The sequence below is a fragment of the Vigna angularis genome, chromosome 1 (assembly GCF_016808095.1).
Source record: "Vigna angularis cultivar LongXiaoDou No.4 chromosome 1, ASM1680809v1, whole genome shotgun sequence".
Classification (NCBI taxonomy): Eukaryota; Viridiplantae; Streptophyta; class Magnoliopsida; order Fabales; family Fabaceae; genus Vigna; species Vigna angularis.
This window is the reverse complement of record NC_068970.1, coordinates 53,026,815-53,052,895: the sequence shown is the minus strand read 5'-3', so window position 1 is coordinate 53,052,895 and position 26,081 is coordinate 53,026,815. Positions and strand designations below refer to the sequence as shown.

The window sequence follows — 26,081 nt, the reverse complement described above, 5'->3', positions numbered from 1 at the left end:
AGTCAATTTACGAAAATCAATATACTTATAGTGGAATTAAAAATCAATGACTAAGATTGCAACTGACTTTATGCATGTACTTATTTATTTTTTTTCCATAATAGTAGTTATCGATTTCTTTTTGATAAATAACTGTAGTATATGTTGAGTGAAGTGAAGGATGAGAAAAATTCAATAAGAAATTGCTTTGTCGAGAATTTTTCACATGGCTATTACATTTTATGTTGAAATAAACATTGATCTACATCAAATATTTGTTAAATAAAAAAGTTTGTGTTCCAGTAAAATGAAAGAAAGAAAACACGGATAAATTAGTAGTAGAAGGAGAATAGACACAAAATTAAAGAGCATGTGATGAGTACATGATCTGATAATCTTGTAAAATTCGTCAATTCGACAATGATAGGAAACTGATATGCATGTCTTGTGAAATCAAATGGATACTCTCGATTATTGTTACCTAGTTTTTAAATTTAAATTGGTATTTTGAATACTTCAACTCTTATTGCATTACAAATAAACAAAGACTTCAAAAAATAGATTTGTCTTGTTACGAATTGTCAAACATCTAAAAACGGAACACTATCTCTTTTTGAATCGGTTGAAAAGAAAAATTAAAGATTACATGATATTGGTTAAGATATAAAATAACTTAGCAACTAACTAAAATTTACAAATACACTTCTCACCATGAACAAACTCAATCAATTATGAATACTCTAGATAGAAACACTAAGAATCATATTCAGATACTTTTAGCTACAACAAAACCTATCCTACAAATTACAAATATATACGTTTATCTAATCTGAGAAAAGATAAAAAAAATGTTAACAGTTAAATTCTTAATCAATAATATCTTTCATGGATATTTCTGACCAAAGATACTTAACACTAAAGATTCAAATATTACTCTATTCATTTATTTCCCTTCTCTTCCTTTGTAGTGAACTAAGACTCTATGAATCCCGAGCTAATTGGTCACTCATGTTTACAAGAGGAATTTTATTCGTTTTATTTTCTTCTATTCTTACCTAGTCCTCTCATCACGCTGTGATTGTGAAAAATATATACATGTGAATGAAAACAAGTGCAACATTCTTTGATCTCCTCTTTTAAACATTCCACTATTAGATAAATTTCGTATAAATCTAAATCTTCTTATTTAATGTCTAGTTTGTGAAATCTATGACATAATACTATATTAGAAAATAAAGGGTAATATCTCAAGATTTTGATCGTTCATCAACTCTTAGGCAAGCAAAATCTGTGGAGACTCCACAGCTACCATCACCTAAATCTAGAGTATTTATTCTTATATTAGCATACTTTATTATCCCATTCAGATAGCTCACACATCTCTGTTTTCTTTCAAAGAACTGTCATTTATGCAACATTTGTCTCTCTTTATCCTAGGACTCATCATATCACACACCTTTCCCCATTTCTATTCTGTGTTGTATATATATAACACTTTTCTTTTAAAAAAGATGTTTATAGCAGCACAACTCTCCTCAAATGAGTGGGAATAAAATTCACAGATAATCACAATTGTGTATTACATCGTCAGTGAGTTACAATACTATGCAAATTCGCCAACCTCAGACTCCGCAAATAACAGAATCCTCGGAGGAGCGAATGGTGACAGAATTAGTGCAATGAAAAACTATTAGCCGGATAGGTTAGCGAAAACCGACTTCCATGCATTAAGAAAAGAAAAAAAGAAGACCTGTACTAAATCATTGTACCATTACTTCAGTTAGAAAAAAGGTGAATCAATTCTCAATTTCAATAAGGTTACTACTCTGTCTGAGTATGCTGCATCATGTATATAAACCACAGAAATGCAAGTGACCATCGGACTTGCCTCATCATCTCGTCTTGTGAAACCGGTCTCATAGCATTTCCAGGATACACAACCAATACTGCATTGCTTGGGAGTTGGGAGGGACCAAGATGAGAGACTCTTACAACATCTTTGACCAGTATAGCACCCCACTTCAGTGAGGAACTTCTATTGGTACAAAAAGTGGGCCTTCTATTTTGGCTTTGGGCTCAGTATCATAATGACTGAGGCCAAGCACCCACTTAAATGGAAATGGTCCAACCCAACAACCATTCTCCGTATTGTTGAATCAGTAACATATACACATGCCCCAACAACAGTCATATCAGGATCTAAGTCCAGTACTCTTTTCAAGGAATTGGTGGAGCATTCCTGGGATATCGAGTTGAAGAGGGAATCCGCTGCATTGTTCTAGGGTATTCTTGCTTCAAACGTTTATTTGAAAATCCTTGATGTGACCTGATTAACAAAACAAAAATGATGTGATGTAAGAAAAAGTTATTAAAAGGAGCCAAGAAAGGGGGTAAGAAACAATGAATTTTGAAAACCAACACTTTGTTAGAACATGGAGGCCAATTCCACATGTATTTGATTTGTCTATTTTTTTTATTTTTTTTATGATTTTGACCAAAAGCAGATAAGACATCTCACACTGCACCATATATACATCAATTTTAAGGAAACCAATAAGCTTGCAAGAGGATATGGCTTCATATTATGGTAGGTTTTTCATTACCAATAGTAGCTTGTAAAGATGCAGCCAGCCCCAAAAATCAAATGGGTGCAAACAACCCGACTGATCAAGAAAGCTGAACAAAACTAAACTCCATTCGTTATGAAATAGAAAATGTGAAGAATATTAAATATAAACTAACGGACCTGGGAGAGCTCTGACGTTTCTGAATGCTTTGGCCAAGCTTTGACCTTAGACTTCCTAGTGCCTTCTCGGCAGCCTAAACAAAAGAATGCATCTTTAGTGCTCCAACACCATATGTTAAGAAGTTAATGGAAGAACACAAATATATTCATAAATATTATTTCATAATTAAAAAAATTGTCAGACCTGCATTTTAGCTTCATCCCATGTTAATCCGATACCTTTACCAAAGACCTTGCCATCTATTTCGACCTAAATATAAAAAACGAAATATTCAGATACTGCCGTAGCTTTTCTATTTCAAAAAATGCCGGAATTAAAGAGGAAAGGTCAAAATGCAGGGACAAACAACGTGACAGAAATGTTCAGAATACTACACAACACATCCTTTAACTTCCCTTGAAAGTATAAGCATAAACCACATAAATAGAATGGAAGTGTAAAATAATGTCTCTTCTTGAACTATCTCTTTAAGTAAAAAACATCAAGTGTTGAGTACCCCAAGTGCTCTACTTTAATTAATTCATTTTTTGCTGATAAAAAAAATAAAAAAATAACAAAGAACTAAAACATAAATAAATAAATAAGACAGTTCAGAAACAAAGTATAATCCTTTTGCAATGCAATGAAGCCAATATTTTTAACTCAACTGGTTCAGACCACTAAAGTATTTGATTACAAACCTGTGCATGTACTTCGTCTTTCTGAAGTGAATTTGTTGACACTGGAGCAGGTGCAGATAGAAAATTGACACCAAGACCCTCGATCATGCACTGAAGAAATTGAGTGCATAAGTTATAGCAAGCATATCAATAACACAAGCACTTAACTATAGGTAGGTCAATTTAAAAAATCTTACCAATTCTTTTAGGGCAGAGATTGAACCCATTGGCCTCTTAGAGACCTCCAACCTAGGATCTAAAACCCTTGATGGATCAGATGCAGTTAAAAAGGAAGCTGAATCCTCTTTAGGCAATGACTGATTACTAAGAGAGCTGGCGATAACCATGTAACCATTGTCATTTGAATTAGGAAACCCACCCACATCCCCATATGTAGAACCAGGCTCATCCTTAGCACTAGACAAATATATATCTACAAAAACAGCCAAAGTGATCAAGATATACATTATGAAAACAAAATTGAGAAAAAAGGAAAAAAAACTTGTATAATCATTATCAGCTATTATTTTTCTGACATTGGGATCTAGCAAGAGATTTTAGGCGGTTTAGAACCTGGTTAAAATTTCTAAATCAAATTATAAATCATAATTTCTTATTCATGTACTGCAACCAACAAACTTTCTTTCATCATAAATAAAACGATTGTTCACACAATATCTTTTGAACCAACTATTGTAAAAGATTTAATTGTTGGAAAGGACAATGGTTTTACCATTTTAGATCACTAAATATATCCTAATCCAAGAGCCTTCTAAGCTTGAAGCATGGATACTGCATAGGCTCATCACACCTTATACTGAATTTTAAGTTAATAATAAAGAACAGGCAACACGGCTTATTGACCATTTGGTTCAAAAGATCAACACTCTCAAACTGAAAGGAGGAGACCCTAAAATGATTTGTCTCTGACATGATTTACGCCGAACTTTTATTGATAGCAGGGCCATGGACGAGCTTAATACACCATTGAGTTGGTCAATATCAAGCCAACACACTTGCTAAGAAGGCAGGCTCTTCTTTCAATTTTGCAGTGGTGGGGGGTCGCCAAAAATACAATGCAAAATTTTTTTTTGATAAAGTCACTAAAAAAAACTAGAACATCTTACCCGCCAGATGCTTGATAGAATCCTCAGCAGCCTTATGTTGGGCTTCCTTTCTAGTTCTTCCAAATCCATGACCAATTTTTTTTCCAGAAAACCATGCCTAGAAATAAAAATGACAATTACGAGTACACAGACAAATCATCAAATTCTGATAAAATAGAACCAAAAACATAATTCAACAAGTCACTTCACTCTACAACAAGCAACATGAAATCAGCTGAGTCTCTAACCTAAAGATCACGTTAAATTTGTAAACTTGTTTCTAGAAGAAACAACATCCATTCACAAAGGTTACCCAACCTTGTGTTTTAATAGTAAACTTCAAAAGATTGGTATGCGTACACTTTGCATGCAAAATCAATTTTGTCTTGTTATTAAAGAATAGGGGAAAATAGAAATCCCACGCAGTAACCAATTCTAAAAACTATATCCAATGAATGAAAAATTAAACTAACTCATAAATCGGAATCCCTGGAGAAAATATAAAATGGAAAAATGCATGCAAATATAATAATCAACAAGGAATCATAGTCACGATGAAAGATACCTCGATGGAGAACTGTAGTTCTGCACTTGCAACCAAAGATGACATAAATTCCACCTGTCCACATTAAACCTTAGAAACTTGAAACATCACACCGAGAAATTACTATCTCCAATGATGCCCCTCTAATTATTTACTATCAAATAAACACATTTGTACTCACCTTAGTTCCACACTTCAGTGCAATTTCCTGTAACACTACAACTGGAGTATCCGCATGAAAAACAGAATTGCCAGATTCAGTGTCAAGATCCCTGTGGCTGGAAGATGATCTACTAAAAGGGAGTTCATCACCTTCACAACAACAATAAAATTATGTAATTCAAATGTTAAACTAAAACAAATAGAACACGAAAAAAAATTGTATAAACCTCATACCAAAACAAAAAGCACAATGAAGGCATGTTTGTTTCAAGTTTAGTAGGAAAACTCCAATAAAAGTAGCAAAATATGGTTGGTATGCATGATCGTTATTATGCCTATGTTTTACTAGCATTTTACTCCCACTAGACATATTACTTTCTAAGGGGAACAGAAGTCACTCTGAAACCCAACAACCATTAACTTCAACTCCCTGTTTCCATCTACCAAATTATCCTTTTTGTTTTGACTAATCAAAATAGGAAAACATTTCTGGAACATTAAATGCTAACCCATAGTTTGTAATTAACCCAATAATAACATAAGTGCAACAGAGAATCAGAGGTAGTTATTGGCAGAAACTAGTAGTAGTTAGATATTAAATAGGTGTAATAAATAATAACTGTCATTAGTATTTGTACCCTCCCTTCGCTCCTTAATACAAGGCATCATTTAGAAGATATAAATGATCATTTGTCTAACGTATTTTACAAGTGCTAAGAAGCATTTATTATATCTTCTCTGTTTTCCTTTATTGACAGTGGTACTTTCAGATGTCTTCACATTAATGATAATTAACAATGATAAAATTGGCACATTAGTTATAACTTTAAAAAACCAACCAACTGACTTATATTTACTGATTTGTGTAAATCAGTTACCAATGTCTTCTATAAATATTAGAGAGAGTATTATTTGAATTAGTTGAATAGTGATGTCATGTTGCCAGCCAACGGCGGAAAGTTAGGAGCAATTGTATATTTTGAAAAATGTGTGTAACAAGGAATGGGGGTATGTGTGTCGTGTTTTTGAGTAATTTGGACAGAAAACTCTTCTCTACAGGAGTCCATAACTCCGGACAGAAAATTCTGCTTTATTTGTGTCTTCTATGTGATTTAATATTACTTTTCTCTAAAATATCCATTGGTGTTCAGTCATAACATTCCTGCCTATAGTGATCTTGGGAATCTAACCATATATCTTGAGACAAACAACTCCCAATAAAACATTTTCTAATTCATATAATGCATTTTGAATGCTTACTATGTCCAGTTAAATAGAAAATGAATGAAGACAGGCAATCCTCTCGAGATACTTTATGGAAGAAGAAAAAATAGACATAGGAACCAAAAACACAGATCTGTGAAGCATTAATAAAAAATATGGAGTTAAAAAGTAAATGAAATAGGACAAAGGAAATCATATCAAGAGATATGTTTATTATGAAGAGAAATAGTGAGACAAAAAAACAAACTCAAGTTCTAAATTACATTTTGGGATATCCAAATAGTGAGACAAAGGAAATCATATCAAGAGATATGTTTATTATGAAGAGAAATAGTGAGACAAAAAAACAAACTCAAGTTCTAAATTACATTTCGGGATATCCAAATAACTGCCCCCAAACACTAATCCTTACAAGAGAGTACGAGAGGGACAGACTAGAAAGAAACAATCATAAATGTAAAACCTTACCAGATAAAGATCGATAACTTGAGAGCATATGGTTTGATCTTGGGCGATCATCTCTATGATACATCTGCACAGAAATTATCTTAATACAATTAATTGACTAAATAAGCCAAAAGTCTAATCCTACTGTAAAACCTCAATGATAGAATGATAGACCAAAACACAGCCATTACCTCCTTTGGTAATCTTTGGTGGCTATCATGGAGAATTCTATCAGATGAAATGGAACTTTCAACCTTAGAGAAAAAGGATGGATGATGAGGCCGGTGCTTTTCAATACCCAATGGACCAGAATCTACCGAAAATTCCTTAGATACTACCCGGTTTAGTGGCTGCGAACCAATATCCTCTTCTGCAGGAAACCAACCCCCTCGTGATGACACACGAGGTGCAGAGACTGGCATGGGATGTCTGATAGGGTACGTAGGCTCAGTGGATGCATGATCCCTGGTATCTTGTCCATGTTGCAATATGAGAAGCCTTCGCCTTGTATCTGGATCTAATTCTGATTCAGGTACTTCACCTTCTTCTCTGGCAGGAGAGCCATGCAAGCTAGATTCAGAAGGGGCAGCTTGACCCATTGGCTTTACTAGTGCTGCAGGTTGAGGAAACTGTACATGGGTAAATGGCATCATAGATGCCTGTGCTGTTGGAGGAGGAACTGAACCAGAAGACATTGTGTACTGAAGAGAAGTGAGTCTGGGGTCTAGGTTAGCAGTTGTCACAGGTATAGTTGAAGCTGCTGATAGTGCATCCTAGCAGCAAGAACAATTAAAAAAAAGAAATAAATAATGAGACAAGCTTCAAGTTCAATCATACATATATCACAGTTCTCACGTATTCATTCAGAGTTTGGGGTTGATACCTTCAATTTTCTTTCTACCTCAGCATCTGCCATGCCATCAAGCAAGAATGGATCTCTGTTTCCATTGGAAATGGCACTAGAACCATCATCCTGAGTTCAAGAAAAACATAAACAGTAAAACACAATGACATGATACAAATATTACTTCGACATCAACAAGTTGCCTAACTGATAAGAGGCAACAAATATGTCTGTACATCAATATACACTAACCTCTGAGACTAGATAATTGCTCACATCAGGAGGAGTAGGTATATCTTTGATATCATCTTCATAGGCAACTTGAGGAATCTTTTGTAAAAGACCATCATCAAAATCTCTGCACCAAATCATAAAACTTAATTAGGTTCAAAAATCCAGTTGAGTATTTTACTTTATACTGATTTAAGATAAGTAAACTACTCTAAGAGCAACCTATAACCATTAAACAGAGTTGTCCCCCAGATAGGCAAAGAAAAATGGTCAATCTGTGCAAATCTCTTTCTTTAAGGTGTAGAGATAACAAGTCAAAATTACTTCTGAAGGTTTAACACTCTAACTTACTTAAAGAAGCCACCCCTAACATTGCAAGCAACATTTCTTGCAACACACAGGACAGGGATAGTATTGCTTGCCTACAAGACAAACAGGTTGAATAAGTTCATATAGTGAAAAAAAGGGTAAAATTCCATTGATGCAATTGAAGGTATTAGGCTTCCAACTACACAAGAAAGAAAACTTACTTCCGCTTGAGGAGCATAATATGGAGCAAATGCAGGGACAACATGCACTCGAGGTTGATCCTTCTCATCCCACACTTTCAAGCGATCATCAATTACCAACGCCATCTTTGGATGGCATAAACCATCTTGGAAGACATTAAACAATGACTTCTTCAAACCTATATTGCATTATTCAAACACCATATTAGAAGTATTACAAGTAAATGAAACAGCGGTGAATTAAATCTGCACATTAGTCTCAGATATGTTAACTTTTACATACAAGCTGTCCTCACTTTCACAGTTTGCTTCTTTTAGGTGCTTCATTACAAATATGCTGCTTGTATTGAAAACAAAAACTAATAGTACAGAAAACAGCCATGCAATGCAACTTACCAGACTTAACACATACAATGCGACCTAACAGTTCTTTAGAATTTATCAAATTTGAATCTGGATCAAGAAGTCTCCACATTTCTAGTGCATAGTCCCTTTCAGCCATCGTGCACACATAAACCTCAAAACGCTTGCGCCCTCTTGCAGTCAGGTAGCTCCGAAGATCTTCCCATGCAGGTCTCAACCTCACAAGAACACTTGTATCTCGAATCTTTTCAAACACAAAATTTTGTTAGTTTGATGATCCTGACAAATCTATCAGCTTGCATATATTAGACAAAATACATAAAAACAGATTATCTATGTCTATATCATAGAATTAAACATCAGGGGATAGCATAATGAATGCACTCTGATGTGAAAATCACTTTACTCATCCAAACCAGGCAGCAGTCTTAAAAATGAGAAAGTGTCTCAATCAAGTGTTTACTTGAACCAATAATGAAGAAATCAGTTAATGTCTAGAAAAAAACATTTTAAAACAGGTCTGAAGTATAATAATAAATCTAAAAGGAAAATACAAAACCCTAGTATGTGGCAGTAGATACAACAAAAGTAGTGGATACAATAATAAATACCTGTGGATTGATGCGTGTCAAAATAATGTTCTTATCATGTAACCGTATAAGTGGCCGAACTATAGGCTGATGATTGTCAGATAATGCCGGGACAATCTCAGATTGAACTTTTATCACTCTCCCATTATCAACAACCTGATCATTTTCAGCATATTGCTTCAATATATTCTTATCATCTAAGTACCGCTTGACCTCTGCCTGCATGCCAGAAATTCGTTGTGGATCTACCTCAGAATTTATTTTTCTCTGGAGTGCATCAATTCTATCCTCAAATGACCGCATTGTGTTTGCTACGATAAGTGTTTCATCCAGATCAAACACTATACCCAAACATCTAAGATTTAGCATAACGAGGCATGAATCATAAAGTCCCAAAGCAACAATAAATCCCCAAAAGCATGGTCTATCATCATTTCGTGAATGCATAGCAACCAAATGTATTTCTTCCCCACCTAGTGGAATTACAGCAGTCTGCAGGGTCCAACATCATAACATAGTTAAAATCCAGAGAGAACTAGTAGGAAACAAAAATATACAACTGTTAACCTGGCATATTTAAGAGATAAACATGAATAGTCAATGCTCACAAAAAGATAAAAAAACTACATGTCATCTTAAATTAATGGTGCATTAACATATTCGCAACTCTGTTCAAAATATAAAGGTCGTCTTTATACACTCTAGACCACAATTGTAATCTTCAAAGATTTTAAGATCCTTTCTTCAACTAAAACCCAAGTCAGCATAGATACTACATTTCACTATGTTCACATACATTTCTTGAAAACCAACCCTAGCAGCAATTGTCATAAGATTAACCAGAAACAATAGTCTTTCATAAAAGAGTCTCATTGAAGATCATGAAACTCAGTTCAATTCAGAAGTAATGTTAATCATGGGTCCCTGTTAAGGAACCAATTAGCCAGTTCCTTCATCATCTGGGTTCAAAACAGCAGATTCATTAAGCCCAGGCAAATTATTACAAAATTAACACACATGTCATAAGTGGGTTATCCAAAGATTTGAGTGCAGTCCTCTGAGATTAATTAAGTCCAGAGTCAAATTGTCATGGAAGATAGTGCTTTAATAGTTAATTTATTTTGTGCCCTCTTAATTTTTTGAAGTGTTACTATATACCTTGTTCTCTCTGATACACAAGGAGTGCAATTGAAAGAGGCCGTCCTGCTGCTGAGTCTTTGACTCCATTTTGAAGCAAACACCACATGAGGTAACAGTGTGAAGCACAGCAAGTGGGGGACACCTCTCACTTGGTTGCGAGAAGTGGCTTATTCTGATTTCCTTCAAATGGAAGTTCTTGTAGTTGTTCTCTTCCGGGTATACCTCTACCTCACCCAACACCAACTCCCCCTGGTACACCACCGATTTATACATTCTCTTTTTTTGTTCCTTCAAATCAAATCACCACAACACACAAAAGTCTATGAAAATTCTGTCAAGATTCCGTGTAAGTAAGGGAAAAAGTATTCATCAACATCATCATCATCACCGTCATCATGGCCGTGTCAACAACGCTTTAAAGATTCGTCTGATTTTTGCATTACCAGAAAGGGAATGTACATATAAAATAACACAAAAATGAAAATTAGGGCATTTTGTTTCAGGAGAAAGTTTTAGATCCGTGATTGAAGGTGATGGTAGATAAAAAATAATATTCCAAAAAATCGAATCGCGACTCTGGCTGGGGTGTGTGGATCGTGAATCTCCGACGCAGAGGCCGGCAAAAGGTTTCTTTACGCGTGAGAAATGCGATTGTTTCGGTGGTAGCTAGGGTTTGATGATGGGTGTGCGCGTGGAAGATGATGATGATCACAGAGGGAAACCCTAGATCCGGAAAACGAAAGGTCAAAAACTGTACTTGGGGTTCCTAATGCATAAGCCACTCCCAATAAATAACACAGCAATAAAAAATTAGTATATCCTTCTTTTTCTAATTTCATAAATGATTAATTACAGATAAACTCTATATTTTTTTCTTTCTATTTGATCAGGCGCATCCTCTATTATATGATAATAATCTGCTTAATTAATAATATTAATGATGCTACTAATTAATAATCCTTGTACTATGTAACATGAAGGGAAGACCTTTTTATCCAAATATTGCAATTTATTTTTTATTCTCCACAAATTAGTGTAATTTAAATGAACTATCGACGTGTCATAAGTTATTCACACAAAAAATAAAACATATCTTCAAATATCAATATATGAATTATAATAAAAATATTGTTTCATTAAAATAAAGTGGCTTAATAAATACTTTTATAGTGAATTAGGTGAAACACAAGGAATTACATATACATCTTATCTTAAGTTAAAATATCATATTTAAATTATTTTTATTTTACATATTTATTTAAACAGAAATATGAGTTATTATTTTCCACATGTATATACGTAATTTATAATTCATGTGAAAAATAGTGTTAAAAGAAACAACAATATAAATTAAAGATTTACTATAAACAGAGAAAAAAAATAGAACTCTATTGAAGTTGAAGTAGCAGTACATACGGTCTTTTAAATGTGCATTTTTTTATGGTTACTATTTTTTTTATTTGTTGCATATATATTAAATTGATAAATATTTAAGACATCATAATTTGATGGAAATATATATATATATATATATATATATATATATATATATGTGTGTGTGTGTGTGTGTAATTATATAAAGGAGATTGTAAATATTTTTTATTTATTTTGTAGATAATTATTTTATTTAGAAAGCATTTAATTTTAAAAAAGGTCAAATTAAAATAATATTTAAAATTAGTGCTGTCAAAATTGAATGTAACTTAGGTTTGAAAAAAAATTATATTTTTTATGCAGCTAGATTTCAACCCGCTCAACGGTTGAACCCGTGATGACCTAATTTAATTTAATTATTTATTACTTTTTGTTTAAATATTATTAGTTAGCATTTTTTTATTACATTGTAAATGGTAATAAAGAAGAAGATGTTTCAAAAAAGAAAAATATTATAGATTTATTTATTCAAGACTCTACTGATATAAATGGAACTGATACAAAAATTATCAATATTAAAAATTTATTTGTTTGTCTTTTCTATATGTTTCTTGGATGATATGTATTTATTTTAAATTTTCTTTGGAGTTTAACATTATTTTAGTGTGAGGTTTATTTAGAATTGAATTAAAAAAATTTGTAATTATTATATTTTTAAAAAAAACTTATAATTAAATAAGTCAATAAGTCAACCCGAGATAAGTCGAGTCGGATTCGAATTTTTTCAGCTCTCGTTAATAAGTAAGCTGGGTTAGGTTGACTCACTAAGTAATCAACCCATGATGAGCCGGATCGGGTTTAACCAAGTTACCCGTTTTGACAACTCTAATTAAAATTAAAAAAAATAGTCACTCAAAAAATTACAAAAATAATTATTTTAATATTATTCAAAAGGTAAAAGTAGAAAATAAATGTCAACATCAAAAAGGCAATTATATATATAAATATAGATATTAATTGTATTTCATTTCACTCTTTTTTAAATTTAATTATTTTATAAAACTAAAATAATTATCAATGATAAAATATATATCTATAAATTAAATAAAAATTATTTATATTTATTTTAATAATTATATTTGTACTATTTTTTGTTATGAAAAAAATAAACACAACATTTATACTTAACACATTGCTTCCACTAATATATATATATATATATATATATATATATATATATATATATATATATATAATAATCTTGCGGTAATTATAAAGTAGATTTTATAATAATAAAATCACTTCAAATAAGGAAATTATTTCGAATAAGAAATTAATAATATAAAAGTCTTATAAAAATATAAAAAAGATGGTCATTTCATTTATTTATAACAAAGTTTCCTCCTTTGGAGGCACGAGAAATTCTATTAACCAATTTTAATCACACACAATAACAACAAAAGTTATGTGTTATAATAAAGAAAAATTCAATGCTGATCTGTATTAAAGAAAAAAAAAATACTTTGATTTGTTGTGTAGAGATAATATGTTTTCATAGTAACTAAATTTTATCTTCAATATGAACCAATAATTACTATATCTATATTCGATATAATGTATTTAATATTTAATGATTTACAAGTTGTTATTATAAAATATGTAATAAATGTTTGGTAATTAATTTGATATAACTAATGTAGAATAATTATGTGGATAAATCAAAATTACTAGTTTTCTTTATATGTCAATTATATAATTGTATTGTTGTTTTTTCAATTTTAATTATCTAATCTCAATTCTCACCTTCGTAACATGGTGAATCTTATTATCATCTTACCATCTTATACATATAGATGACAAAATTTCCTAATGATAAAACTAATGATACCATAAGAATGACAAAACCAAACTTCAATGATAAAATTAACTCGTTCATTACATTATATGGAAACTTTAATATGAATATAATTAAATAAAGCTACGAAGATTTAAAAACATGTTCGTAACGAAACATAAGAAAATACTAGGAGAAACTAAATAGTGTTTTAAATTATTTTTTTTGCAAATAGAGTCTAGGTTACTTTACCGGAGTTAAAAGATACGTAACAGTAATTAAGCAGATTTGAAAAAACTTTAAATGAGAAAAAAAACACTTAGTAACAAAATTGATTTTTTATAATGAATTTTTATATCAATTGAGATTTATCGATATAATAACTGACGTGGTAATAAAATTATAAATAAGAAAATATTTTCTAGTTCGGTCATGATGAAAGTATACTTGGGTTGAAATTACTCTAAATATTCTAAAAATTATTATTATTATTAGTTGAAAGTGTACTTTGATTCAAAGTAAGAATGACAATAATTAATTGAGATTTTATATTGATTAATTTGCAAATCTTCAATAATAAATTAATTTAATAATAACTTTTGAATAATGGATGATGAATATATTTTGAAAAGAGAGTGAAACTTAATTGTTTTACTCTTATTATTTTTACAATCTTTCATTTACTTTTTGCATATCAAAACCTCATCTATTTTTTATAAAAGTATTAGACACTTTCATGTTATCATACATAAGCATTTGTATGTGAATTGTTTTAAATACATTTTTATAGATTTTTAGACATATTATCTTCTTCTTTTTAATATAATTCATAGTAACTAATTGTAACATCCCAATATTTCACACTGGATAATTTATAATTTATATATTGTAACATTACATTTACGGTAACATTCCGTAATCTCACACTTAAAAATTTACAGTTGATATATGTCTATACATATTTTAAACTCAGATTTCAACTATAAACTTCTAAATATAACTCGAATTCTTCTAACTTATTCTTCGATTTCTTTTTTCATTGGTACTAGATCAGACGACATTCCTTCATCTACTCCTGTATAACGAATTATACGATCATCGTACATACCCAAACACAAACAAGTAGGGTGAGCTAACATGCAACAAATCATTTATAAAACATGCATAATTGCTTTGATACTAACATCATATAATAATTATGTCAGACACCCTCAAACCATCATATCATAATTCCTATTAGACACTCATTCCACAATACCCAATGAACACCACAATACCCAAAAGACACTCATCCGGATGATACGTTGATGAGCGGTCACGGGAGGTTATGCACTTGTGATGACTTCTATTTCTTCTTACAAATATACTTCCAAAATACTTCATACCATTCACAAGGTTAGTCCCCTCACTATGTCCAAAACCGGCACATAGACCAGGACCTCCTGCTCCTCTCACCACATAATTCATCCCTCTCTACTTGAGACTAGATGATTATTAGAGTATCAGGATAACCTCCAACTACAAGACCCTCAACATCAACATATACACAATGCTCACATTCTTCAACTCATATTATACCATTACGAAATCTCCCCATAATACTCATATCATGTTCAGACGCATAAATTTAAATCCAATATAATAAATTACAATCATCACAATTAAAATTCATAATTTCGTATCTACCACAATAACATGAATTCATTCCAACGAGATATATTGCACAATAGTTTAACAGTACATAATCTGTTCAACAAGATTTAAGTTAAAAGCTTGTCGAGTAGACTTCTAGGAAAGAGAGGTGCGTCACAATGGACAACTTAAGTACCAAGTCTTTCCTTAGCCAAAGTGTTCCTCAACTAGTTTTAACAAATTTCTTATTTACAGATTCAAAATAACAGCATATAATATTGACACAGAAATTCAATATAAAAATATACAGTAAGCATTTACAGTATTCACGCAGAATTTCAAAACATGAATAGTAATAAAACAATACTAAATCAGAATATAAAAGCTTAGAAAGGTTAGCTCCCCTACCTCAATTCCAGACTTTTCTTGCTCCTAATTTGTTTTCCCGAAAACTCTTCAGAACCTCTACTCTAAAATTTCTTCCTACTCCAAAAACTTCCTAATTTCTTCTTTTCTCATAATTCTCTCTACTTCTTGGTGCAAAAACTCCATTCCTCTGATCTCTATTTATAGGTAAAATATTTTACTATTCATTAATTTTTTAATATTATTTATTATTTTAATATTATTTTAAAAATAATATTCTAATCAACAACTTGATCAAATCTGATCCCAACTCCTTCCATGCTACGTAGGAATTCTTATCCTTTCACAATTTTATTTTATTTTATTTTTTTTTTTACTATTCACTTTTTACTATTCACTATTCACTATTTACTATTCACTTTTCTTAAAAAAAAAACTAAATAAGTTATCAAAAATTTGAACCTCTCCTTCTAAAATTACTATAATTTTATATCCAAAAATTTAATTTTTTTCTATCCATCAAATTATTATTACTAAGAAAATCCTAAAATTTACTATTATAAATAGTTTTCACGAGTTTTACACTAATTGCATTACGTTAGATTTTTATATTTATCTTTTATTATTTGTATCGTATTATTCTAACCATTTGTATAGGTTTTAATAAGAATCAAATTGATAAACTAACCATTTGTATAGGTTTTAATAAGAATCAAATTGATAAAAATCAATTTTGTATTCATTGGAAAACTATGTATGATTAACTTTACCATATCAAATTGTTAACTACTTGTTTGACACTAAACATGCTTTAGTCAAGTAATGTTAATTTGATAATATAAACAACACCTTATCAAATTTGACATTGTTGTCAACAAATACACTTAGTATTTTTAGTATTTTGATTCTTATTTATTTTCTTTGAGTTAAAATTTTATTTATTTATTTATTTTATTTGATTCTTTTAACACATTGCATCTAATTTAGTTTGTGTTTTTGTAGTCTTTATTTATTTAAATTTTCTAGAAAAAATATTGTTTTTGCTTTCATTAAAAAAAAATTTCGAAAATATTTCAAACTAGTTGGGTAATACTTTTGCTAAGAAAGACTTGATATTTAGATTTGTCTCTCTTTTTGGGAGTGAACTTAATAACCACCTCTTAACTTATTCCTTTTTAGAAACTTTTCTCCAAAGCAAGAACAAGAAAAAGTAATAAAAAAACAAAGAACTCTCAATAAATTGCATAATGTATGACTTTCGCCAATCCGGGTGAATTCCATCAAATTGATCCAACAATTGAAAGGAACTTGCATAAAGCTCGTAGAAGATTTCATTTTGGGTGTTTTACTTAGAGAGCACCTCAACATCTGAAGATACCAATGAAATTGTACCACCAATATCTTATGATCCTTCGCTCCAACAGAAAATTCAAGAAAATAAAATGGCGGAAAGAACATTGAGATAGTTGGTTGCACCATATGTGACTACACCAAACATGTACATCTAATACCCATATGAAGAATGCGAGCTAAAATTTGGGTTAATCCACCTTTTACCTAAGTTCCATGGATTAGTAGGAAAAGACCTACACAAGCATTTAAAGGAATTTCATGTTGTTTTTTCATCCGTGAGCCTACAACAATGATTGAGGAATACATCAAGCTTAAAGCTTTTCCATTTTCACTACAAGATGTTGTAAAGAGTGGTTATACTACCTTATACTAATATCTGTTAACACTTGCGAAACTCTAAAAAGATTATTATTTTTTTTTAAATCCCAGCTTCTAAGGTGGTTGCTATTTGTTAAGAAATTTATACGATAAGGCAACAAGAAAGAGAAAGTCTTCATGTGTACTGGGAGAGAAAGTCTTGCCCTCATCACCAAACACACGAGTAACTCCTCATTCAATACTTTTATGAGGGATTGAATTTCTTGGACAAGTAATTGATAGATGCTACGAGTAGAAAGATGTTGATAGACAAAACGCAAATTGATGTAAGGCAACTAATTGAGAACATGGCGTCTAACCATCAACAATTAATCACCACGATGTTAAAAAGCAATAAATACAAAAATAAAATAAAAATAAAAACACTAAAATAAAATAAATAAATAAAATATATAAAATGATAAATGTTTTGCTTCCTTTACCTCAAAACAACTTGTTTAAGTAAAACTTTACTTCTCTATAGATTGAGTAATTTCTCCAAACTACTTTAAACTCTTGATCAATAGAGAAAGAAAATATAAATGGAAAAGAATTAGAAAAAAAGATGGATGAATAAAAACTTTTTTGTTTCACATCTCCTTTAAACATTATATAAAAAAATTATATTATTATTATAGGCTTAATTAGTGATTTAGTAATATAACTAATTGCTTTGGTTTCCTTTTTATTTTTTATTCAATTTAGTCAATCAATTTTTAAAAAATGTTCAATTTGGTCATTGTAGTTAATTTTGCGTAAATGTCGTTTAGATGGTGCTCATCTATCATACAGGAGTATAAACATGACAAATATATTAATTTTCGAATGCGATTGGACGAGATGAAGTAACAACAACGTCCCGTTATGGATATATTATTTTTCTTTCATCTTCTTTATTTTCAGACTCCATCTTTACATTATTCATACCCATTCTCCTTCCACTACCACTCATCATCTCCATCTTTCTCCTCATGACCCAAGGCCCTCATCATCACCACTATCCCCAACACCTTCACCTTCAACCATCACAAACTTTATAAACCACAAATTTATCTTCCCAAAAGATTGAACCTCACTCTATTCCTCTTATTAACCCCACACTCCATTTTTATCTTTCACTGCAACAACATTACACAAAAAACCAACTCCCTACACACCCTTCACTTTCATCTTCTTCTCCCATTCATCCCAAACCACCATCAAACATCATTTTTCTTCCTCCAACCAATGCACCATGAGATGAAAGAAGGAGGAGCCTTTGGTGTCTTAGGGTTTTGGAAGAAAAATAGAAAATTGGGCTTGAACATATGAGGAGTCCTTCCTTATTCATCTTCATCCTAATTACAAATTTATAACCAATAATCCACATTAGGTAATTGCAAAGACATAGATTCCATATAAACACTCTAGCTTACTTTGTGTTAAATATTTTAACATCATTAATGTCAATGACTAAATCGAACCTTTTTAAAAAATTGAATGACTAAATTAACCAAAAAATAATAAGCAGAACTGAACCAAACTAACAAATAAGATGACTAAATCACTAATTAAGCCTATTCTTATATAATTATTTTAATATTATTTTGTTTCTATACATTTTCAAACATGTAATAGTAAAACCATAATTGAATAATTAAATATTATAATAGTGTTTCACATTTAACAACTTATGGTAATTAGGAGAAAACTTGTTGACTTTTTAGAAGAGTTATTTCGTACCCCAAATGAGAAAATAATATTTCTTATTATAGACCTCTTCATGTAAACTTGAATGGTCATACTAAAGAATATTATCTTAAGATCATGCTATAAAACTTTGAGCTTGATACAATGGTTAACAAAGCTATAATTGAATTGTTACTAAAGTAATTTGAAATAGGAAATAGGCACAACTTGTAACATCCCAAATTATTATAGCATTAAACTATAATAGAGTTCTTACATCATTGATACAATAGAACAGTTGATAGGAGGAGGAATAACAGTTTTCCTCATTATTATACAAACCCTCACTCAAATTCAAACTAAAATACAGTTCACACTTAAAACAAAGACAAAAATTATAAGGCTCAATCTTATAACTAAGCTTCTGTCGATCCTCCATCTAAAGCTTGCTCCACTGGCACATCACCAACTTCTGCTCCCATCCACCGGATGATCATCGCCAGACAAAATACATAACACCAAATAACAACCACACAACAGACAAAGCAAGGGTGAGCTAATGCAACATAAAATGTTATGGTAAATTAAATAGATAACCAAATTTCCAATTTAAAAGTTAAATTACTCAATAATACAAAGAACATACCATACTCATCGTAAACTCACTCCTTCGAATAATCGTATGAATATTGAACTCTTAGCTAGTTCTACACTTACAATGGTACTTTACTCAGCTACATCCTATCCTACTCTGTCCCCTAAATTGGATCTTCGGATATGGATGCACTTATTCGTTAACTCAATTATTCTATCCTACTCTGTCCCCCAAACTGGATCTTCGGATATGAATAAAACCACTGAAGCTACATCCTTCCTACTCTGTCCATCCCATTGTGGATCTTCGGTAAGGATTTCCCACTCTCCACCACATAGAACGGACATCCAGAACTCCCAAAACGTCAAAAACATCAAAACACTAAATTTGTTACGCATAACTCGCTCCAGCGAGTTAACTCATTCACTCAAGCGAATTTACTATTCAAAAATCACTAAAATTCACTTCCCGGACTATAACGACTATTCCTTTCATCATACAGACTTTCTAGACATCCAAAAACTTATCTCCTATCAACAACCCATATTCATCCAAATCTTATAAACATCTAAACTAAACATATAATTAAAAGGCAGCAGATAATTAGTACAATCCAAAGTTTACTATCAAAAACCTAGTCTCCTTTTAAATCCATAAACAGATTCAAAATCTTCGATCTATACGTATACCTAAAAACTTCCACCGATTCAAAATACTTAATACAAACAAGATCTCTTTAAAATCCTCAAAACAGAAGTATATCCTAATTTCAAACCGTACATCAATTCAAAAGATACAACAAAAGCATAATTTCATTCTAAAATCATAAAGAGAATCAAAATCCTAAACATATACCAAATTTAAAATCATACAGAAACAAAAAAAGACTCAAGGTTAGCTCCCCTTACTGTTTTCTCCTTAGCTAGCTTTTCGAAACCACTTTGCGAACGTTCCCTCGACTCAAATCACAGCTCTAAAGTCCCTCTGCTCCAAAACCTTCGTACTCTAGCCTCTGGTTCAACTTAGGAACCATTCCAGCCCCTGGGACGTCCTTAAATAGCCAAACATTTGGCCAGAAACGCGTTTAAACAGTAAAACGCGTTTAAACAGTCAAAAACGCGTCAAAAACGTGTACACTCACTCGGACAACTTTGTCAGTCTGGTTGAACCCCTTCCCGATGTCGGAATTACGCGTATGAGTACTCAAATCGAAGCTATTCGAGTCTACTTTCTAATGGAAGAAGAATCAATTCAAGATTTAATTTTAACAAAAATTAATAATTAAAATACTAAACCGTGTCAAAGTTGACAGCATTGTATTTTGTACTATAATTCGTACTTTTGTTACAACTTGTTACATCTTGAGTTTCTTAGTCTCCTAATGACCCAAAACTTACTATTTCTTCTAATTTTTAGGGTCTTACACAGCTAGTTCAAGCAACAATTTTTTTTTCTCTAACCCAAACCTTTGAATGGAAATCCCAACGATTAGAATGAAGCATTATGTCTTATAAACTCGAGATAAAAATTTCATCCAGATCTAACTGTTATTGAAAGAGGAATAAATTTTTTACCAAGACAACTCAAAACTAGAGAATATGTGAAACCTAACTTTTAAATTGAAATATGGAAACTATTTCTCATACCATAAACTTCCATTTGTAAATCCCACTGATCATAATGGATAACTATATTTCAATAATATAAAAATTGCAGTCTAATACAATGGTTCATGAGATTGTTATCACAATTTTGTCGAGATAATTTAGGAATGGGAACAAGTTGGCACTTCAAAATCATGCTTTAGATTTTTACAAAATTTTTTTTCATAATTTCTCAATTTACTTATAAGAACATATTTAAATAAAAAACTTGAATTAAGATAACATAACATAAAGGGTGTTTACAATTATACATAAGATGTTATTTCTATTGTAAATGTTTAGATCTTGCAATTATAAATTATTTTTCTTAGGTTTAATGTCTCTTCAAGTCCTTATTTTGGTCCGGAATCTCATTTAAGTCCCCTTTCTTTCTGCCGTCTCAATTGGGTCCTTATATTTGTAAAATTGGAGCAATTAAAGGCTTGCCGTCAAATTGGACAAACGACCGTTTGATTGTGCGTTACGTGGCATGAACAGTGTTTTCACTAATCATACGTGGAATTAAAAAAGAGTTTTGTATTAATAATTTGGATTGAATCAGATTTAGGGAAGGGTAAAGTGGGAAAACTCATTCGTTAAAGTTATGGTTTTTATATTGTTAATTAATCTCTGGAGCATTTATCTCCCTCATCCAAGCTTTTCTGATGTTCCATCATCATGCTGTGAGTGAAAGGTGTGTTACATTGAACTTAAACAAAACCCGTTTCTGTCCACGAATATTAAGTAATAAGTCTTACCATCTCAGGGACACTTGAAATCAAGTTATCTGATAAGAAATTTGCATGAAATCAAGTCTTACCATCTAAGTCTAATGCCACAAATGCTACAATGATGTGGAAGATAATCAAATAATCCACTAATTACAGATGAATGGAATTCTCGTAACACTGCTTCAGGACACCGGTACAAGAACATACAGACAATGGCATGGTTGACTCATCATAAGCCTCTTGGTTCAATCCCAAGTCCTGACCTTTCCTAGATGAATCAAATCCCTAATTCCCAAATGAATCAATCTGCAGAGAAAACAGATGAATCAAATCCCTAATTTCAATTTTAAAAAAAAACCCTAATCTGAAACTCAACCTAGATCGTGATCCGCACCACCCACGAGAACGGCCATTGAGATGCCGAAACGAACCCTCCCTCCTTGCACCACGAAGCGGACGGACCAATGTGCTCGTGCAGTCGACGCGACCTTGCTGCTCCATCGATTTGTTATCGTCGCGCCTCCGCTGCCCCTCCACAAGGTCTCTCACTGTGCTTGAAAATGCAGAATATTCTCTTCCCCAACGTTGAGTCTGTTTGCTTCAAAGGAGAAAGGGAAGAAGCTTCAAGCTTCTGGAGTTTTACTTTTAACTGGAACAGAGAAGAGATGGGAAAGAGTTTTCCCTTACGCGACCCTGGGGCTGCACTTAAATTTTTTTTACATTTTCTCCACTTTGCCCTTCCCTAAATCTGATTCAGTCCAAATTTTTAATACAAAACTCTTTTTTAATTCCACGTGTTATTAGTGAAAACACTGTCCATGCCACGTAACGCACAATTAAACGGTCGTTTGTCCAATTTGACGGCAGGCCTTTAATTGCTTCAATTTTACAAAAATGAGGACCCAATTGAGACGGCAAAAAGAAAGGGGACTTAATTGAGATTCCGAACCAAAATAAGGACCTACGGAGACATTAAACATTTTTCTAGTTAACTATTTATATAGTATAAATTCATTAATTAATACAAAATCATGCTTTTATTCAAGTATTCTTCAAAAATTAAATTTATTTTATATTAAATATTTAACTATGAAGTTTGAATGTGATTAATAACTAATATGAAAATAGATGATGTGTAACATCCCATTTTACTAATATAAAACTACTAAAATAAGTGCTACAAATATGATAACTAACGAAAAACTTGAGAAATCTAATTTTGAAGACTTATACTTGGACAACTAAAACTTAACTATGTCACTGCTTCCGCTACGCACCCCGCGTTGAATCAATTGAAAGGACGTTCCCCCTAAGCTCACACCATTTAAGGTGATCATTGCAAAAGATAAAACAAAAACACAGACAAAGATAAAATAGTAAGTTAATATAGAAAGACTAACACATAACATTCACAAAGTAACATATTATATTTTCAGTTCAATCTAAACACAACACCTAAACATGTAAGACATATATACTCAAAATACATATACATGCGTTATTGTCGAACTATGACAGGTTGTACACTTGTAGTGGTGGAACAACTGTCCCTAAGTTACCGCACAAGATTAGTCCGTTAAAGCGCCATTTGCTCATGGTATTGGCCCCTAGACTATGACATCCTATTACTCTCACCACATGATACTCCTCTCTACTTGAGAATGAATGACAATTAGAGTTCCTACAATAATACATACACTATAAGACACCACCATGGAATCTTTCCATGAGCGTCATGGAATTACATCCATATACCATGCACATGATCAAGACGTAATCATCATCTTCAAGACATCATATATTTGTGAGCAACTACCATACATATTAATATTCAATATTTCATTTCATGAAGCATCATGCATACCACCATATTCGTCTACCATAAAACAAATACATAAACATGTTCACAAACCTTAAATATCCATTTATTCAAATCAATTAGGTATATCAAATTTATAAACTAACTTTCCCAAATAAAGAATCCAAAACAAAGAAAACATATAAGAACTTAAAAACAAAAGCAGCTATAGAAAATTCATACAAAGATGACCTTTTGATTGAAATAATCGATTATCACACCTTATAATCAATTATTTCAGAGAGTTTTGTATAAAAAAACAACATTCTGATTGAAATAATCGATTATCCCTATCAGTTTTGACATTTGACATGATTTTTCTAATTTGGTTGCACCTATGACTCATCCAATAAATCAAATAGGTTTCATAAATACTAGAATTGATGTTGTAACATATTTATGGTTAAAATGAAGTATCACTTTTTATACAATCCTGTTTAGGAAAGAATACGATCTTTTATGAAATTGAATCCTCGAGGGGCATGATAAAAATAAATAAGAGAAGAACGTGGAATAGGACAAGGATGTGGAGACTACAGTCTAGCAGATTGATAAGTCAAGTGAAGATTCGCCACGCTGTAGAGAAGGTAAGTGTCTTCTATAGGATCAAGGGATAATCCTCTATCATTCCCTCTTTCTTGAAGCTAATTTGTCCCCAAATTAGTACCTGCATTAAATGGAGACAAATTATTAATGTTGAAAGTAGAACTTACTCCTTAATCATTAGGTAAATCAACAATGTAAGCATTATTATTAATTTTCTTAAGAACTTGAAAGAGTACATCTCCTCTAAGTAGGAACTTCAATTTCCTTTTGGAAAGAAACATTTCCTTCCTAAGATGTACCCATACCCAATCTTTGGGCTCAAACGTCATCTTCTTCATCCCTTAGTTAGCCTTAAAAGTCATTTTCTCTATCTTCTTTTCAATTTGTGTCTTCACTTCCTTATGCAAGTTCCTAACAAAAGTAGTTTTGGTAAGACCATCTTCATTAGTCATAAAATCAATATTAGGCAAAGGCAACAAATCTAAGGAAGTTAGAGGGTTAAAACCATAGACTACCTTAAATGGAGACATGTAAGTAGTAGAATGAGGTATCCATTCCTCCCAAGTTCTTAAATTTTTATTTACAAAGCATATAAGGAGTTGAGAAAGAGTTCGATTTACCACTTTCATCTGTCCATCCTCTTGGGGATGACACGCGTAGAAAAGATAAGTTTTGTACCTAGCTTACCCCATAATACCTTTCAAATATGGCTAACAAATTTTACATCTCTATTTGACACAATGCTCTTTAGAATACCATGTAGCCTCACCACTTCCCGGAAAAATAAATTAGCCACATGGTTGACGTCATTAGTTTTATGGCACGAAATGAAGTGAGTCATCTTTGAGAACCTGTCTACCACAACAAAAACAAAATTTATTCCTCCTTTGGATCGTGGAAGTCCCAAAACAAAATCCATAGAAATATTGGTCCAAGGAGATTCAAGAATAGGTAATGGCATAAACATTCCATGATGCATAGATTTAGATTTAGCATGCTTACATAATGCATCTATTATAAAAGGAAAACACATCATGTTTCATGTAAGGCCAAAAGAAATGATCATGTAATATATCCAACGTCTTTTGATTTCCAAAATGTCCCATTAACCCCCCTTCATGAGCTTCTTTGACAAATAATTCTCTCATTGATCCTTTAGGCACACGTAACTTAGTTCCCTTAAAAAGAAAGTCATTTTGCCTGAAAGAATCATTAAAAGCTCTTTTTTCACAATCTTTATAAATTTGGCTAAAATCTTGATCATCATCATACAATTCCTTAAGCATTTCAAAGCCAAGCACTTTAGTTTCAACCATGGACAATAAGGTATGTCTCCTAGATAAGACATTAGTTACAACATTTGTTTTGCCTTGTTTTGCCTTGTTATGCTTTATAACATAAAGAAATTGTTCAATAAACTCTACCAATTTGGCATGTCTCTTATTACTTTGCCTTGACTTTTAATGTATTTAGTTGACTCATGATCACTATGAATTACAAATTTCTTAGGAAGCAAATAATGTTGTCAAGTGTGCAAGACTCTCACTAAGGCATATAACTCTTTGTCATAAGTGGAATA

At 31.8% G+C, this 26,081-nt stretch overlaps 1 protein-coding gene across 2 annotated transcripts; it reads right to left on the bottom strand.

Moving 5' to 3' along the window:
• Positions 1-1,519: 1,519 nt before the first annotated feature.
• Positions 1,520-11,325, bottom strand: LOC108346128 (RNA polymerase II C-terminal domain phosphatase-like 1). Of its 2 annotated transcripts, none has more exons than XM_017585124.2 (17): positions 10,564-11,325; positions 9,427-9,897; positions 8,849-9,059; positions 8,474-8,631; positions 8,295-8,365; positions 7,965-8,070; positions 7,752-7,841; positions 7,060-7,641; positions 6,890-6,953; positions 5,217-5,347; positions 5,057-5,110; positions 4,513-4,609; positions 3,583-3,818; positions 3,407-3,496; positions 2,910-2,975; positions 2,726-2,799; positions 1,520-2,305 (listed from the first exon to the last, which is right to left on the bottom strand). In XM_017585124.2, the coding sequence occupies exons 1-17, from the start codon at positions 10,816-10,818 to the stop codon at positions 2,197-2,199; spliced, it is 2,865 nt and encodes a 954-aa protein (XP_017440613.1). In that variant the 5' UTR covers positions 10,819-11,325; the 3' UTR covers positions 1,520-2,196. The 2 variants fall into 2 exon arrangements, with proteins under 2 accessions (XP_017440613.1, XP_052733621.1); XM_052877661.1 differs by having other exon boundaries at positions 9,427-9,624.
• Between the last annotated feature and the right edge of the window lie 14,756 nt (positions 11,326-26,081).

What these genes read in the sequence shown, in the direction of transcription:
- LOC108346128 (XM_017585124.2), bottom strand. Translation starts at nt 10,818, where the DNA reads ATGTATAAATCGGTGGTGTACCAGGGGGAGTTGGTGTTGGGTGAGGTA. An exon ending in GCAATTATCTAGTCTCAGAG is followed by an intron (nt 7,842 to 7,964) that starts GTTAGTGTATAT and finishes TCTTGAACTCAG; the next exon opens with GATGATGGTTCTAGTGCCAT. An exon ending in AACTACAGTTCTCCATCGAG is followed by an intron (nt 4,610 to 5,056) that starts GTATCTTTCATC and finishes TTTTATTTCTAG; the next exon opens with GCATGGTTTTCTGGAAAAAA.